The sequence below is a fragment of the Podarcis gaigeae genome, assembly GCF_964106915.1.
Source record: "Podarcis gaigeae genome assembly, chromosome: 1".
In the NCBI taxonomy this organism is placed as follows: domain Eukaryota; kingdom Metazoa; phylum Chordata; class Lepidosauria; order Squamata; family Lacertidae; genus Podarcis; species Podarcis gaigeae.
This window is the reverse complement of record NC_139678.1, coordinates 47879915-47896272: the sequence shown is the minus strand read 5'-3', so window position 1 is coordinate 47896272 and position 16358 is coordinate 47879915. Positions and strand designations below refer to the sequence as shown.

The following is a 16358-nucleotide window of genomic DNA, read 5'->3' as shown; positions in this document are numbered from 1 at the left end:
CTTTTCAGCAACCTACTGATATACCTATATCATTTTGCAAGACTATTGGTGTGGCTGATCTTAAAGAACAATTCTTTTTACTCAGTTTCACAAAGATGTTCCATTTCACGTGCAAAATGTTTCCCCACCTACACTTGAGGGTTCACAACTCATAAAATGCTTCCAGCTTGAAATGAAATGAACGCCAGACTGCCGAGCTCTATTTTTATCTAATAGGTGTTTACAAGTGGGAGGGGGGGTAGGAGAGAAAGGAGGTGGTAAGAATACTAGGTTGCTTTCTGAATAAAAGTCTAGGCAGTAAAGAAGGCATTTGTTTCCCAGGAAACTAAAGCTAGAGCTTGTTTTAGAGACGTGTTGTTGTGTTTCATCAAGTTGCATGGTTCAGCATCTCAGCAGTTGTGGATGGCTGCACAATGTAAGCTGAACATCTATAATGTTTGGTGTCTTACAGTGCTTTTATATTTTGTTGGAAGACGTCCAGAATGATTGGAGCAAGCCAGTCAGATGGGTGGGGTAGAAGTAATAAAATAGCAGTTGTTGTTGTTGTTATTATTTGTTCCCCTATACTCAAATGCCATGATAACAGCAGTGCAGCCATTTCCAATCATGTATGCCTATGAGACTGATGGGGGTGCTTAGAATTTTGCTGTCCTACCAAGTATTTCTTAAAAATACACCTAGGCTAGCACTAAAAGACAATTATATGGTTGAATTAGCACAGATGATCAGAACCACCTGACACCATTCAGCTCCCAGGCAGAAGGCTGTGCTTGCAAAAGAGGATGATCATGCCTGTTAGTGTACATCTATGCTCATTTAATCACTAACAGCAGACATGATCCATCCTCTTTTGCTAGCATATGTATGCACATGGGAGGTAAACAGCATAGTAGGGCTTGGAGGTAATGCCCATTTATCCTAATCTGATTCTTAAAAAAATTAATTGCTTGACAGCCCTTCTGTAGCAGGCCCTACCTCCCCACCTTCATCTAAAGGTAAAGGTACCCCTGCCCGTACGGGCCAGTCTTGACAGACTCTGGGGTTGTGCGCCCATCTCACTCTAGAGGCCAGGGGCCAGCGCTGTCCGGAGACACTTCCGGGTCACTTGGCCAGCGTGACATTGCTGCTTTGGCGAGCCAGAGCCGCACACGGAAATGCCGTTTACCTTCCCGCTGGTAAGCGGTCCCTATTTATCTACTTGCACCCGGAGGTGCTTTCGAACTGCTAGGTTGGCAGGCGCTGGGACCGAGCAGCGGGAGCGCACCCCGCCGCAGGGATTCGAACCGCCGACCTTTCGATCGGCAAGTCCTAGGCGCTGAGGCTTTAACCCACAGCGCCACCTGCGTCCCTTTCACCTTCATCTAGTCCTCACCTAAGTTGTGGGTTGGGGCCTTCGAGAGATGTGCTCTACATTTTTATCTTATTTATTATCAGCCTTTCACCCCAAGGGGCCAGGCCAAGTAAACAGCAGGATGAACAATAGAATGGACCCCTGCAGAATTCCACAGGTCAATTCCCAGGGTGTCAAGTAACAGCCCTCCCCCAATTGCTCCTTTCTGGAACTGACCCTGGAGGTAGGAACATAACCCCAGTAAAATGGTGCCCCCCCCAGTCAGTCCAGAAGAATTCCATAGTCATCACTACCAAAAGTCAGAGAAGTCAAAGAGAATGCACAGGGTTGCATTCCCCTTCTCTCTCAACAAAAATCATCAGCCAAGGCACCCAAAGCAGTTTCAGTACAATGAAGAGGCCTGGAGCCAGAATGAAATGGGTCCAGATGCTCAGCTTCCCTCAAAGAGGCTTAAAACTGGACCACCACCATGCTTTTAATCACCAAGAAGGGGATATTTGTGACTGGGTGATAGTTGTTTAGTGCTGCTGAGTCCTGATAGGTCCTCTTAACAGTCCTTTAAAGGAACCAGTTCAGTAAGTAGCCAAATTCAGAAATGTCTCCCTCAAATTACTTCCCCCAGAACAAAAAGTACAGACATGTGGAGGTTGTTCCTAGTTTAATTCTGCATAATAACAGAAGCTGCATAATAACGGAATAGTCCAACTTTGAGGAAGACCTGCAAGGAACACCTATTGGATCATAACACGAATGTGGAATCTGGGGAGATTCCAAATGTCAGTAAGGAAAAAAAATACATACAAGTCTTTAGTTCTCATGCTTCTGTAGAAAGGTTTGGGTTAGAAAAATAATATTAAAACCAAAGAACAGGTTAGGCAATAATCAAAAGGGAGAAAATTTAATGGCTATTGAATTTCCCTTTCAATTATTTGAAAATAAAGTCAGGAACTTCACACCCTTCACTCACTACATTCTTTCATACCATCCTCAATCCTAGTCCCCTCACCCACTTTGAAAACCTGAATCCTAAAAACATGACTTTGCAGAAGAAATCCTTGTAAAGGCACTTACTACCAAAGAATGTAACAAGATAGACATGACTCCCACCTTACCATTTTCTCTTTTGTTTACCTGCCAACTAAGATTTCACTTCATGCATCTGACAAGTGGGCTTGAGTCCCTGAAAGCTTATGTCACGATATATCCATTTGTATTGAAGGAGACACAAGAGACAAAAGACTGGTTGTTTTTTGTTGCAAGAGATGAACACAGCTACTCTTTGGGAAGATTTTAGAGTTGGGATAGAAGTTGAGAAGTAAGCAAAGCCCTTCAAAGGAGCAACCTTTTTTATCATCATCTGCAGTTGCCAGGAAAGCCTCAGACTCCTTTTACACGCAGGAAGGTGACCTTTCAGAGATGTCAGGTTAAGTCACATGCCAGCAAGATATTTTATGCTGTGTTCAGGTAGGCTAAATTATGATTTTGCTGCAAGTGTATATAATTAGGTGTGCTACATCAAATTATCCTATAAAAGCAAGAGACAGATAGTAGCTTGTCTCTATGGTTGTCTCCATAGAAACATGGCTGAAAAAAACTTCCATCTCTTAAATAGTAGTGCATTTCAATTTTCATTAAAGTATAAATCAGCAATACCTTACAACTTTCCCTCCCACACAGTCTGACAAGTTGCCACTACCATCAATATTCAGTTCAACACTGCCCTCCTGCTGTCAAGCCCTCTACAGACTTCAGTCAGTTTCTCTCAATAGTGTACACAACTCTACCTTTCTACTGCTTGCAGAGCAATATCTGCCTGCCAAGTAAGCTTTTCTGCAGTCTTCTCCTTTGACTCACCATTATGTTCTCTCTGAATCATGGTGTTGCTTCATAATCTCCATTTAGTTTAAAGTCTCTTCTCAAAGGCTATCTTCCACATAAAAACTTTACACAAAATTACTCTGTCATCAAGCCATGCTAACAATTCAAATAAAGCTGGATTTTAAATTTACTTTAATTCATAACACGCCAAAACAGAAAAATCACCAGCAGCTGTCCCGCTCATCCACCTCTCAAATTCCTCTCAAGGCCAAGTTTTGGCAACCCCTCTAAGGATTTAGGAGCCAGATAGATCAGCTTTCTGAAGGGTTATTAAAATTGGGAGCCCTTGCAAAGAATTGCTCTGTTGGGTTCCTGCCAATTCAACCTTACCCAGGTAAAAATTCCAGTGCAGGGCCTCACATTTTGATCTGAACAGGCGGGAAAGTCTATAAGGGGCTCACAAGGCTGGCCTACAATGTGTGATCGTAGGATATGAGCTTAGGTGTGAACAATCTGAAGCTGAGCCATTCTTGTCCCAAAATAGGTTGTCTTGCAAAAATGAGAACAAGGCACAGAAAAACTGGAGTTCCAGCATGGCAGTTACATACATCAATATTTCTTCCTCATAATTAGTTTTAAGCTTGTACATTAGAAAAGATAGGCATGTTTCACAAATACACATGCTGAACCTATGATCTAACATGAATTCTCTTTTCCAGAGGCATTCAAGCACCACAACCTTTCAGGTTGGGAGAGCTCTTGAAAAAGAGACTTAATTGAATCAATACCCCCCCCCCCGCAAAAAATAAAAATAAAATATAGGTGCAACAAAAGCAACACAGGGGCTGTTTATATACATACATTAATCCAACAGACCAAGTACTGTCACCCAGGAAAGCTTCAGAGCTTCATTGGTTATTACATCCAAATTTCACAAGATGCTTCAAACTGAACCAATTAAGTCTATGCGTACTGTATACCCGTTTGGCAGAAACTGGTGTAAATACAGTTAGGGCAGACGTCTCGAAAACAAGAAGCAAGGCATTTCAATGGTACACAACACAGTGTAATTAAAATCCTTGCTTGTGCTGCTGCCAGATATATCCCTTTTTAAATATGCATTAGTATCTGGAGAATAGGGTGAGAAAGCAGTAGCAAACTCAAAGAGCAAGCCAGAGACACAGACTGAATATAGATTCTTGGTACTGTATTATGCAGACAGGCAGTGGACCATGCTGGCAGGATTTGGGCCAGCCATGACCCCCAGCTTGTAAATGGCCAACAGGGTTACAGTCAGTCAATCAATGTGCAACTGACTAAAGTGTTTACATGATATACCTCAATTACTGCCATTTGCCCTAAAGAGATTTACAAAGCTCTTCAGCGGATGGTTGAAAACAGAACAGGCGTAGAATTAAATCCTCTTGAACCTGCTTTATAAGCCTGCAGGGCACCTGTATATACATAAAAGAGCTCAAGACGATCTATTCAAGGGTTCAGCTCAACGTCAGGGAGCTAGTGTGGTGCAGCAACAAGGGAGTTGGGACTTGGACCAGGAAGAGTGAGTTTCAAGCCCCTCTCCACCCATGAAACTCCCTCTCTCCCAGCTAAATGGCTACTTCACAGGTTTGTACAGAATTTAGAATGGGTAAAATCCTGGATTTGAAGGAAGGCGACGCACATGCGGCCAATGTGTTCTGTGGCAGAACCAAAACCAAAAATGTGCACCATCCCCAAAACAGCTAATGTTGTGGTTTGCACCCAACTCCGATAACCTCACTGCTGCACAGGCAGTAGCCTCTAAGAGTGTTTCAAGCAATTAAACATTTCAGACCATCTACTATTTTCATAAATATTTATCAAGTTATCACTCCTTACAACTGTGTCTTGCATGAACATCTGGAGAAGCTGATTGTTGTTTCAGATCTTAAGGGTTATTTACCCACAGAACAGGGGGCGCCAGCTATGGACATACCAGTATTTACAAACTGGAGAAACTATTGGGAGCACCATGTACATCCCACAACTATGCACATGGATGTAGACTCATTCCCTTCACCCTGCCAGTATTTAGCCCTGGAAACACCCTTTGGCTCCCCACTAAGCTTAACTGAGGGTGACCAACCCAGAGTGTGCAGCTGGGGAGCAAAAGTTAAACTTTCCCAAGCCAAATTTCAGCAGGGAAGGGGTGGGAGGATGGGACCCTGCAGGTGTCAGGGAAGGCCTCCAAGGGCATGTATTCATCCATGGACACTGAAAAAGCCTCTTCTATGAAGAGGGGCTCCCTGAGTGGACATGCTTTCTCTCAAGAAGCACCCCTCAATACAGTTGCTGCTCTTGATAAAAGACAACTGCTTAAATGCCTTGGACAACTCATTTGTGGTTTTTATTGCAATTATTTGTTATGTTCTAAACAGATTTCATATGTGTATATAGTTTTAATTCTATTGGTGTTTAATTGGTTTTTAAAAAATGTTTTTAGTGAGTCATGTTTTTATCTGTAAGCCACTTTAGAATCCTATAAGGGGAAAAACAAGGTATGAATAAATATTATAATATTGGCTCAAGGAAACCCTTTGTTTCCTTGATCAAGTTATCAGCCCCCCTTCCATGGCTGCATTTCAGTAAACAAACAACTCCCCACAAAACCCAAATATGTGGGAGACATGAGCAGGCTGCCAACATTTTATCTAGTTTGGTTCTCACTGAGGGGGATAAAGTGTGTGGGTGTCTCGACTGTACCAGCTTTGATTAGTGCAATTATATTAAACATGCCATTTGCTGGTGTGTGTGGCTGCCTTAACTTGTATTTCCCAATAAATGAAGAATATGGAGCACATTCTAGCAAAGAACACAAGTCCTGCATGATCATAGCAACCAACAGTTCTGCTTAAGAACACGCATCGCAGAGAATGAGCAAGGAAATGTTTACACATTTAAAAGAAGTTTCATTTACTTTAAGATCTGAGAAGAGGATACTCAACAGCCATGGCAAAGCGGAGGAAAAGGGCTCACCTTAATAATCTTTTCCACACCTGAGGAGCAGATCATGTAGGTGTGGGGATTAAATCGGACCTGATTCACAATTGAACGATGACCTTTCAATACCATAAATGCACCATTAACCACCCTGCCGATTCCACCTGGAAAAAAACAGCAACAGAAGAGAATAGCTCCATATACCAAAGAATGGCTTGTTTGCACTGAATTTGAAATACTAGCTATGTACAGCTACAGGCCATAAGTCCACCACTGCCATTATCCCATTGTGCACCTTCCACTAAATTAGTCACTATTTCATTGGCAGCAACTAAAACTGCCTTAAGTCAAGGATACCCTGACTCTGGACTATGCCAGTGGTTAAATATTCAAAAACTCCAGTAAGCCTGCATGCATACATACCACATATAGTTGTGAAAAAGAGCATACTGATAACGAATATAACTGGAACAGAACAGGCTGAAGACAGGAATGTCTGGTGGAGATGTACAGCAGCATTTCTCATCAGAGGAAGCTTCCAAATCATAGTCAGTCTTCCCCTTAGCAACTTCAGAACTATGGGCAGGCAGATAGATGGCCATTCCATTTTACTACACTGTTGGTACTAACTATTATCCAGAAGGTAAAGTAGTGATGGCCTCAACAGAGATGGGAAGAAAAGCTACTTCAAGTAAAGGGCAAGCCAACACAAATGCATTTGTTTTTATCTACTCTCTTGGTGGTTTACCAATCGATTAGTCACTGTAATGCTTATGGCAGATCCATTCCTTGATCCAAACCAGGATTCCAGGTTGCTCTGAGTTAAGTGTAGACTAGTTCACCCCAGGACTTACAGTGGGCAGACTGGGGGAAAGGGAATTCTGGAAGGAAGAACAGCAATCTGCACGTAGCTGCAAGTAAGGAAGGAACTCTAACACCTGCTATTTAATAAGACACAGTACACGTCCTGGGTCTTATGTTTCTAAGAGTCCCAGGCCTCTGAACCCAACAGGTCTGTGTCTCCTTTATCACAGGAGAACTACATTCTCTTGGTCATACAAAATACAAGGCTGAGTTGGTTCGGTCACCAAAACCATGGACCTTTAGGCAAGTCTGGACAATTACTTAGAAGTGCTGGAAGTACTGAAGAGAACCAGTTTTCTCCAAAAAGTCCTTTGACTGTAGCGCTTGGCAGCACAGTAAAGAACTTATTACTTCATGTATTTCATCTTGGTCACTCAACTGCACTGCTCAACAAACGATGCCTCTGGAAGCCCAGAAGTGGAACATGAAGGAACCTTCACTTTGTTTTTTAAAAAACAGCCATGTTGGGGACACAAAAGTGAGAAAGCAATGACACTCATGACAACATACATAGATCAACAAAGAGCTAAAATTAAAGCACTAAACTTAGTGCATGTGTGTTTCAGTAGTTGTTAATATTGTGAATACGTAATGCTTTTTTGTGTTTTAGGTATTGCATTTCTAAACTGTTACATATTCGGACTGACTGCATCAATGAATAACACAGTGTTAGGTGAAAAATACAGATACCTGTATTCCCCACCCCTACAAGGCAAAGAGCAGCTAAGGGGGAGAGATGATTTTGATTAAGAAGGCGATGGGAACGAGGATATATACACACATGTCGCACACAAACCAGGAGAACTTCAGCGCTTCCAAGCAGACATGCAAAGGATAGCAACCATCACGGGGTTTACACAAAGGTATGCATGTACAGGAAGGCGGCCCCAATAATGCACCTCTTGCATAAATTGCTAATATTGTAGAATAGTGTTCCCCAAACTTACAATGATTGTATACCTCTTTTGAGATGTTATACCAGCGGTAGGCCTTTTTAGGAGAAGATAATTTCTAGTTTTAACATCATTATTTTATCTAGACTAGAGCAAATTCTGCCATGTACCCTCTGAAACTCTTCAGTGTAACCCTGGTGGTATGCACACCACACTTTGGGAAACACTATTCTAGAAGACTGCTTTTCCTAGCGCTAGTAACTTAATTTGGAAGATTTTTCAGGAACACTCACCTGCTTCTGGATCCGGAGGAATTCTCCACATGTATAAATTAAAGTCATCAGAGCCAGAGAGGATGTACTGTTAGAAATAAAAATACTAGTAAGTTACAACAAATTCACCACTAAGGCAGCCCTTGAAATATACATATTTGGAAGATTCCAATAGCTTGATATATGATGCAATACATATATATTCTACATGCCCAGAATTCATATTGTTGGTGTGGTGGCAGGTCAAGGACTGAAAATATAAAGACCAGGGATTCATGATAAACCAGTGGGGAGAGAGAAGGCTTTGATTTTAAAAATCAACAGGCTACAAAAATGATAAGCTACAATCTAATGCATATTTACTTTCCAGTCCCATTGAAATTATACCCATAAAAACCATGCTACACAAGTCAAACACCTGTCCCTGTTCTAGTCTTCATTTATGATTTATTTGCTTTAACATCAATGGAATTCTCCCTCAAATTCACTCAATAGCCCACTGTATGAAAGTTCAAAGTACAGTACTGATAATTTTAAAAGCTTCCTTCCTCCAATGTGAAGAGGCCTAGCTGCTTTACCCAACTTGGATGTGCTCATTCCAACTGCAAGGATATTTTGTCCTCATCCTAACCAGAATTCTCAAAATGTAAAGTCAAGGTGTTCTGGCACTCCAGCCTAGTTACTGCCAGAAGAAAACAGTCACACAAGGAACTCCTTTCCATGTGAAATTTTATAGAGATCTGCTTATAAGAGGACAGCTTTAGAGAAGTGCTGCCAGTGGAGTCCCTTTTGGCAAATGTTAACAATGTCCAAAAAAGGATCTAGCACAGGAAAGTTGCTCAGGCTATAGATGTGAATGCAACTACACATTTCCCCCCAATAACTAAAAAGTATCTTGCACTTAACAGCCAGCCAAATGCAGCCACACTCTGCTGGTGGTTGGTGAGTTTCACTAAGCTTTCACAATTGCAAGTGTCCCAACACACAGTTGTAGCATAGTCACTCTGTTTAATAGTCTTAGTGTAGAAGAAGTAGCAGTAATAATAATTCTATTATTTATTCCCCACCCTTGTTTGCGTGAAGGTTCCTCAAGAGATGAAGTTTCCTAAAAGAAGGAAAAATGAAGACCCATCTCTGTTCTAGTCAGTTGTTTTTTAGGAGAGCGGTCAGAGAAGCTGCTCTTGTAGGATAATATGAAGAAAGTTGTTAAGAAATATATGCTGCCTGCTGTGTCTCCAGCACTGAGGATACATCACGAGAGACACCATGGCCTTGTTCACAAGGCCTGCAAAACCAGACCTTACCTTACTAAGCCTGTGTTGGCTCCTGGAGAGAAGCTTATAGCCGCTGTGTTCCTCCCTGGTCATTTTTGCTGCAGCACTGTGCCAAAGCAAGTCAGGATTGGTTTTGTGTGTTGTCTGAACTTGGGCTCATGGCTAAGCTCTCTCCTTCCTAACCTCGTGGTTAGCAAGCAGAGAGCTGAACCACAAGCCCCTGTTCAGACAACACACTAAACCATGCAGCAAATGGGACTGGAGCGGAGAAAAGGTGCTGCAAGCTGCTCTCTGGGATCCTGCACACTTGCGTGGTTTCCCTAATTCATGGTTTAGCTTAGCATTTCATGCAAATCAGGCCCAAGCCTACTCTCAGGAAGTGTGTGACCTAAAGCAGCAAAAAAAAGTGCTTCTCATGCCAACTGCCCCCCCCCCCATTTCCTACTCCCATCAAGTTCTCCAAACATTAAAAGAATGTGTTCAAACACAACATTAACAGTCTTTTGGGGGAAAATATTCAAAGTCATTTGATGAGCAAAGATGTAAATCATCCTCCATCTGTGACTAGCTGCAAACAACCGAAAGGGGAGAGGAGGAGAGGCTTTTGGATGACAAGCTGCTGATTCAGAAGTTTGCCTTAGAAGGAAGAAAATTCCCAGGCATGGTTAATAGCTGTTGCTGCACAAAGCAGCAATCCCAGAACTCTATAAACATGCCTCAATTGTTTAGAATGAGCCATCCTCAGACTGCTGGCTCTGCTGCTTCCTTGCCTGCCTGAACCTCCCTCCCATTTCTGCCCCCAAAGGAGAACATACTACAGGCAACTGATGCAAAATGGAATATGATCGGCAGCGGTTACTGCGGTCTTAATAGCAGTGCTTTTTGCACATTCTGGAATTCAGCCACCAACAGGAATAAATGTTTCTTAACTACTGTCTGCTGGAAAACGGTCGGCATCTTGAAGCTTTTATATTTCCGTAGGTTTTGCTGAATGCAAAGTATTAAAGAGGAAAATTAAAGCCAGCCCTTTTTTCTTGCTCCACATTTGCTTGCTTCTTTTGTGTAAGGCAATTCATGACTGACAGAGCTTCTTACATCTTAAAGAGCCAAATTACACATTAGGTTAGCTACATAACTGGGCCTTTTAAGATTTTTTGTTTTTACACAGTTCACCAGCACAGGGCTCCCAACGCTTATTAGGACCCTAGTGTGGAGGACTGGAGTGTTATTAACCCTTAATCTCTCAGCTATGACACCAAGAAATCCCCTCAGCACTTTTACACTTCAAATAATTGCTTGTTGTTGTTTAAATAAAGAGACAAATAAATAAATGTTGCTTTAAAAAATGGATGGCCTGCTTGACACCACAGGTATGGGATATGACTGACAACTAAACCAGGGCTTAAGAGAAGAGTGGCTTGCCTAAAGCCACCCACACCGTTCACAGCACATGCAACTTCCAAAATTCGGTTCAGTTTGGATTGCCATCTTCACACTTAAGTGCTGTTGAATCTTTCCCTTAGTTCCCCACCCTGCCAACAGCAGCACTCGAAAAAGTTTCCCAGGTTGTTCATCTGCATGAACTCTCAAGTCTGTGGCAAAAGCCAGTTCCCACTCTCAAAATAATCACAGGAAGAAGAGCATCTTACATCTCTTCATATATAAAAAATTCCATAAATTCTGAAGCAAAGGAGGGTTGCTATAAATTTCAATACTGATAACTGTAAAACCAATTGTTCTGTTTTGTGATATGCTGCTTATTTAAACAAACACCCCCTACAGCTCTGTACACACACATGTGCACCCAAAGTATAACAACTGATAATTAGGCAGAAAATCACGAATGACATATTTCTGGAAGCAAGAAAAGGCATAAAATAAAGGTATGCTAATAAGAGTAAAGGGACGCAGGTGGCGCTGTGGGTTAAAGCCTCAGCGCCTAGGACTTGCCGATCGAAAGGTCGGCGGTTCGAATCCCTGCGGCGGGGTGCGCTCCCGCTGCTCGGTCCCAGCGCCTGCCAACCTAGCAGTTCGAAAGCACCTCCGGGTGCAAGTAGATAAATAGGGACCGCTTACCAGCGGGAAGGTAAACGGCGTTTCCGTGTGCGGCTCTGGCTCGCCAGATGCAGCTTTGTCACGCTGGCCACGTGACCCGGAAGTGTCTCCGGACAGCGCTGGCCCCTGGCCTCTTGAGTGAGATGGGCGCACAACCCCAGAGTCTGGCAAGACTGGCCCGTATGGGCAGGGGTACCTTTACCTTTACCTAATAAGAGTAAGCTATTGGGGATAAAAATTACTTCAACATTCAAATGTTCAGATTAATTCCTCACTCTTTGACCACTCAAATATAATTCTTCAAAAAAAAACCTAGCCTTCAGCTGTTTGAACAGTATATATCATGTCAATATCAGAAATTAAATACATGGCCCTGCCTATATTTGCTTTCAATGTAATAGGTCTCATAATAGCCACTGCTGCCCCCCACTGGCAGTATAGGGTAATTCCAGTGCTTCACCTCAGTAAGCTCGCTACTTAAAGTTACCAAGAATATATTTCTTACGGCCTTAATGAAAACATTCAAAATTAATCATTGTAAATGCATTTGAAGATAATCAGAAAACCTTCATAAGGTGTATTTAGGTCATCATTCCCTGAAATCCCCTGTTCATCATCGAAGTACAACTGTTTCAACATTAGGCTTGTAAAAAATGGTTTGTCCACATCTAGTTTATAATTTGAAAACAAGCCTGTATGCCTGGTGGAATTAGGGAAATCTTATCAGTTAAACTTAGAGAACAACACTGCTTCTGAGAGGGAATTCGCACGGTATGAAGTAGTCAAGTGCCTGCCCTTTCTGACTAAAACTGATACAGTGGAACCTCGGTTTTTGAGCGTCTTGGAAGCCAAACGATTCAGAACCTGAACGCTGAAAACCCGGAAGAGAATGCTTCCGTTTTTGAACGAGCCTCAGAACCAAGACAAATTCCTAGTGCTGCAAAAGCATGCAAAAATTTTTCCCCAAGATTGATTGGGGGGGGGGGGAGAATGCTGCCAGTTCTATTCTTAAGCAGCACTGAGCAAGTTCCCTAGTTTATTTAAAAACAAAACAAAACAGCATGTAAATGAGTTGTTTTAGCCACTGCTCTTTCTAGGAGCACCATGTTGAAAGGCAGAACCCAAAGCATCCTGATCAGAGTCTCTCAGTGTGCAGAACTCATCCTAAGGAATGCTGGAAGAGCAGCCCAGTGACTGCTGCATTCCTGAAACTTTCCTGCACATGCATAATATCAACAAAGGAGACTGAGTGGTGATGTAATGTCTGAGGACATGCCACAGAGTAAAGATAATTTTAGTTTTATTCAGAGAGCACATGTTAACTCTTGCTTGAAAAAAGTAGCAAAGTAGTGCTTTTTATTACTGGTGGCCCGGAGCTTTGCTACATCTACAGTAAAGCAAAAGGGAGTGGGGAAAACAAATTTCAGAACTAAGGAGAAACGAAACAGGCAGCACCGATCTAAAACAAAGGAAATTTCTCGTCAGGTTTTGGGAGTCATTCCCTAGAAGGCTGAGATCTTGCTAAAGAAATTCATATTTCACCAAACTTTACTCACTTTTTATTGACAGAAGAATCAATCTAAGTAGAAAATTGGGGGGGGGGGGGGGAGGCACATGCATGACTCCCGTGTGACACAGGGAGGAGCCAAACACAACAACAGTGCAGCTTCAAGGGCTGGTGGCTCCTCCTTTCTGGAGCTTGGCCTCCTCCTGCTGCCACTGGCCCAGGGCTGCTTCCCCTCTCTGGCAGCAGCAGAAGAAGCGTCCAACCACTGAATCAGCACTGCACTCAGCTCCACACTCAGCCTCCTCTGCAACTGATTGATCTCAAAATTGGGATGGCAACCCCCCCCCCCAATATTTTATGGGGCGGTGAAGGGACCTGGGCCCCTTAGAGTTGGTGCCTATGTGATAGAGCATCAGTGTAGTTACAAAAAACTAGACTCCCCCTCCCATAATGCCACCAAAACCAGGCATTCTGAAGACTACTTTTTCTCCTCTCTCTTCTAAATAAAATATATGCAAGTTCCCAACAGCATTCATTTTAATTTTTCTCCAGCCCCCTCCCCCTCTCCTCACCATATTGCACCATTGCACCAGGGTTCTTCTTTTCTCCTCTGTAACAAAGGAAAACACTCGCCCCCTTCCAAAAAATTAAATAAATGGTGGTGCAACTGGCTTGAGCCACATGAGGTCAGATAACCTGCTAGTAAGTCATCATAACCCACTAGATCATCAATATCCTAAAGGGTAGGTCTGAAGACACATGGGGTCATCACAATGCAGAAACAAAGCAGCTTTGAGTTTGGTCGGTGCCTGGGTGGTGACCGAACCACATGCACACCCCTTTGGATTCCATGATGAAAACACGTGGGATATAAGTTTAAGAAATATGTAGAAACAAAGGGAAAGCAAATAAGCACATTATCATCTTTCTAAAGATTTGCACCAGCCATCTCAAATCAAGGCAACATGGTGTACCACCTACTCCCAATTAACATTTCTGCATTAGCCAAGGCACGATTTGTATGGAAATATAGCCATGTAACAGCTCTGCATGGCGTGCCATTTGCTTGCAACTATTTGCTGTGAAGCATGGCCCAAGTTCTCGCATACCACAGTAATATGGTGAAACGCAGCAGAGCCATGTTGCAAGCAGCTGTATGCACTAAAACAGCTCGCCATGTGGGGCTTTTTTGGAATAAACTCGTATGATGCGTTGATGGAGTGGAAACGGAGCCTTAGCCACCAGTTCCATTACCTTGTTTAGTATCAAAGTATTTCATTTCCCCCCTTTAATGTGCCTAGTCTGAAAGTCACATTAGTGGGGCGAAGTGGACAGTGGATTTCAACCAGAGACATACAATTTCTAATGACCACCCAGAAGAGGAGCTCAGTGGACAACCTGGGTCAGCTACCATCTCTCGGCCTACTTCACCCCACAGGGTTGGCTAAGTTGTGTGGGTATGTTGTCCAGGTCTCTCAGTGTTAACACCCTCCTTTGTTTTAAGCAAGGGGGAAACTTAAATATAGGCACACTGACCCTGTGTTTTAATGCCATGCCATCAATGCTCTTGAAGTGCAGAGGTTGTATTGGTGTAGAGGTTATATTGTCGGACTAGGACCTGGGAGACTGGGGTTCAAGCCCCCACCTGGCAGTGAAACTGACAGGATTAACTTGCATCGGTCACTCCCTTTCAGCCTACCTCACAGGGTTGTCGTGGGGATTAAACAAGGAGGGAGGGAGCCATATATGCCACTTTAAGCCCCTTGGAGAGCAAGGTGGGATATAAATGCCACAAGTGAAATATTTATTCAGCTCACAGAATTGGCAACTGAGGCTCTTTACCTGATCGCGATCACCCGCAAAACAGCAGCTTTTCATGGTACAAGAATTAAAGTATCCTTGGTTGTCAAACTGGAAGACAGGCAGACGGGAGTGGATATCATAAAGGACTGGTGGCAGCCGACGTCTGAGAGCAAGCAGCTGTGTTCCATTGCTGTTAAACCGCACACTCATGGCACTCTGAAGTGATAGATTCCCACCATACCGGAGCAGGGAACTAGGAAACAAGAAACCAAAAAGAATCAGATGGGCCGTCACAATTTAACTATCATGAAGCATCTATCAGCCATCCCTCCCTATCACAAGAAGGCAGGAAGGAGTTCAAAGGAGGCAGAAAGTCTATAGATGTGTAACTAGTTGTGTTCCATGAACCACACTTCTCCATATATTACTCAGATGTCCTAAATAAATTTCCAGGAAGGAAATGTTACTGAGGATCCAATAAGCCACCCAAGCTCTATACTTAGGACTAACTTATGAATTAGATGTGTAGCAAAATTTCAGTTAGATTTTTGGCAAAATCTCAGACAAGTAGCAATGTTTGTTTCAAGTCCCAAATCCAGTTAAGAGTATTTGCTAAAACTTTGGCCACAACTAACTCATTCTAATAATTTCAGATGGACATGCAGGTTCAACTTTAAAGTGGATCATGGGCTACAACTATAATTCCCTGCACACTTACAAGGAAATAATCTCTTGTTGAATTCAGGAGGACTTTAATAAATGAACAATAATATTTCACCTATTTATATACAGGTTTCTAAGTGGTGTACATACAAATTACAAAAGACGTACAGTGGATAAAATCAATTTAAAATTAATCACAAAACAGGAAACTAAATAAGCTGTTGAATAGCCTCTGAGGTTCAAGAGGGACGGAGCCTTTCTGATCACATCTAGGAAGGAGTTCCAAAGAATTGGGAATAAAATACTCAATGCATGGCATCAGGTGGATACAAACTGTCTATCCAAGTCACAGAGGAACTATTAAGATAGTAAATATAAATAGGGTTTGGATCCCAGTGGACCACAGAATTTATTGTGGCAAAAGCATTCATAGCTCATTCACTTACTGTATCATAACCAGTGCTTTTCTTTTGCTAAAAAAAAATGAGATGCTGGTTTGCACATTGATTAGAAGTACCATGGGGCCAGCACAAAATGATTTTACATAGAGAAGGATTAGAATTTTAAATTAACAGTGGTAAAAGTATTAACCTATTGAAAATCAATCTTTCCCAGCTATTGAATGTCATCATAACTAAAAACAGTTTTCAGTTCATCCAAAGGAAGTCTCGCAGTCAGAGAAGCCAAAAGAATGTGATTCTTCCTTCTCATTTCCAACCAACTTCCTGCCCCTTCAAACCTCTCGTCAATCTTTCACAAAAAAATTATACTGGAGTGTAACGTCCTCAGCCTCTTCTATACTATTACAAATGTCTACAGATCAAAACTGCTGTTAGTGACAGGCCAAGCCAAGCTAAGCTTTGTTTCTTTTCCTGGTCT

The 16358-nt window shown here is 42.5% G+C and overlaps 1 protein-coding gene and 1 long non-coding RNA gene across 3 annotated transcripts in view; both read right to left on the bottom strand.

The window, feature by feature from the left end:
- The window catches only part of DCAF5 (DDB1 and CUL4 associated factor 5), a 43028-nt gene that overhangs the window by 2902 nt on the left and 23768 nt on the right, over positions 1–16358 (bottom strand). For both annotated transcript variants that reach the window (XM_083746504.1, XM_083746505.1), the window contains exons 6-8: positions 14856–15069; positions 8199–8265; positions 6185–6312 (exon numbers count right to left, since the gene is read on the bottom strand). In XM_083746504.1, the coding sequence (XP_083602630.1) occupies positions 6185–6312; positions 8199–8265; positions 14856–15069 (409 nt within the window). The remainder of the gene's footprint in view (positions 1–6184; positions 6313–8198; positions 8266–14855; positions 15070–16358) is intronic.
- LOC310848823 lies at positions 8315–13148 on the bottom strand. Its single transcript, XR_014566632.1, has 2 exons — positions 11715–13148; positions 8315–11339 (listed from the first exon to the last, which is right to left on the bottom strand). It is a non-coding gene; the product is annotated as an uncharacterized lncRNA (long non-coding RNA).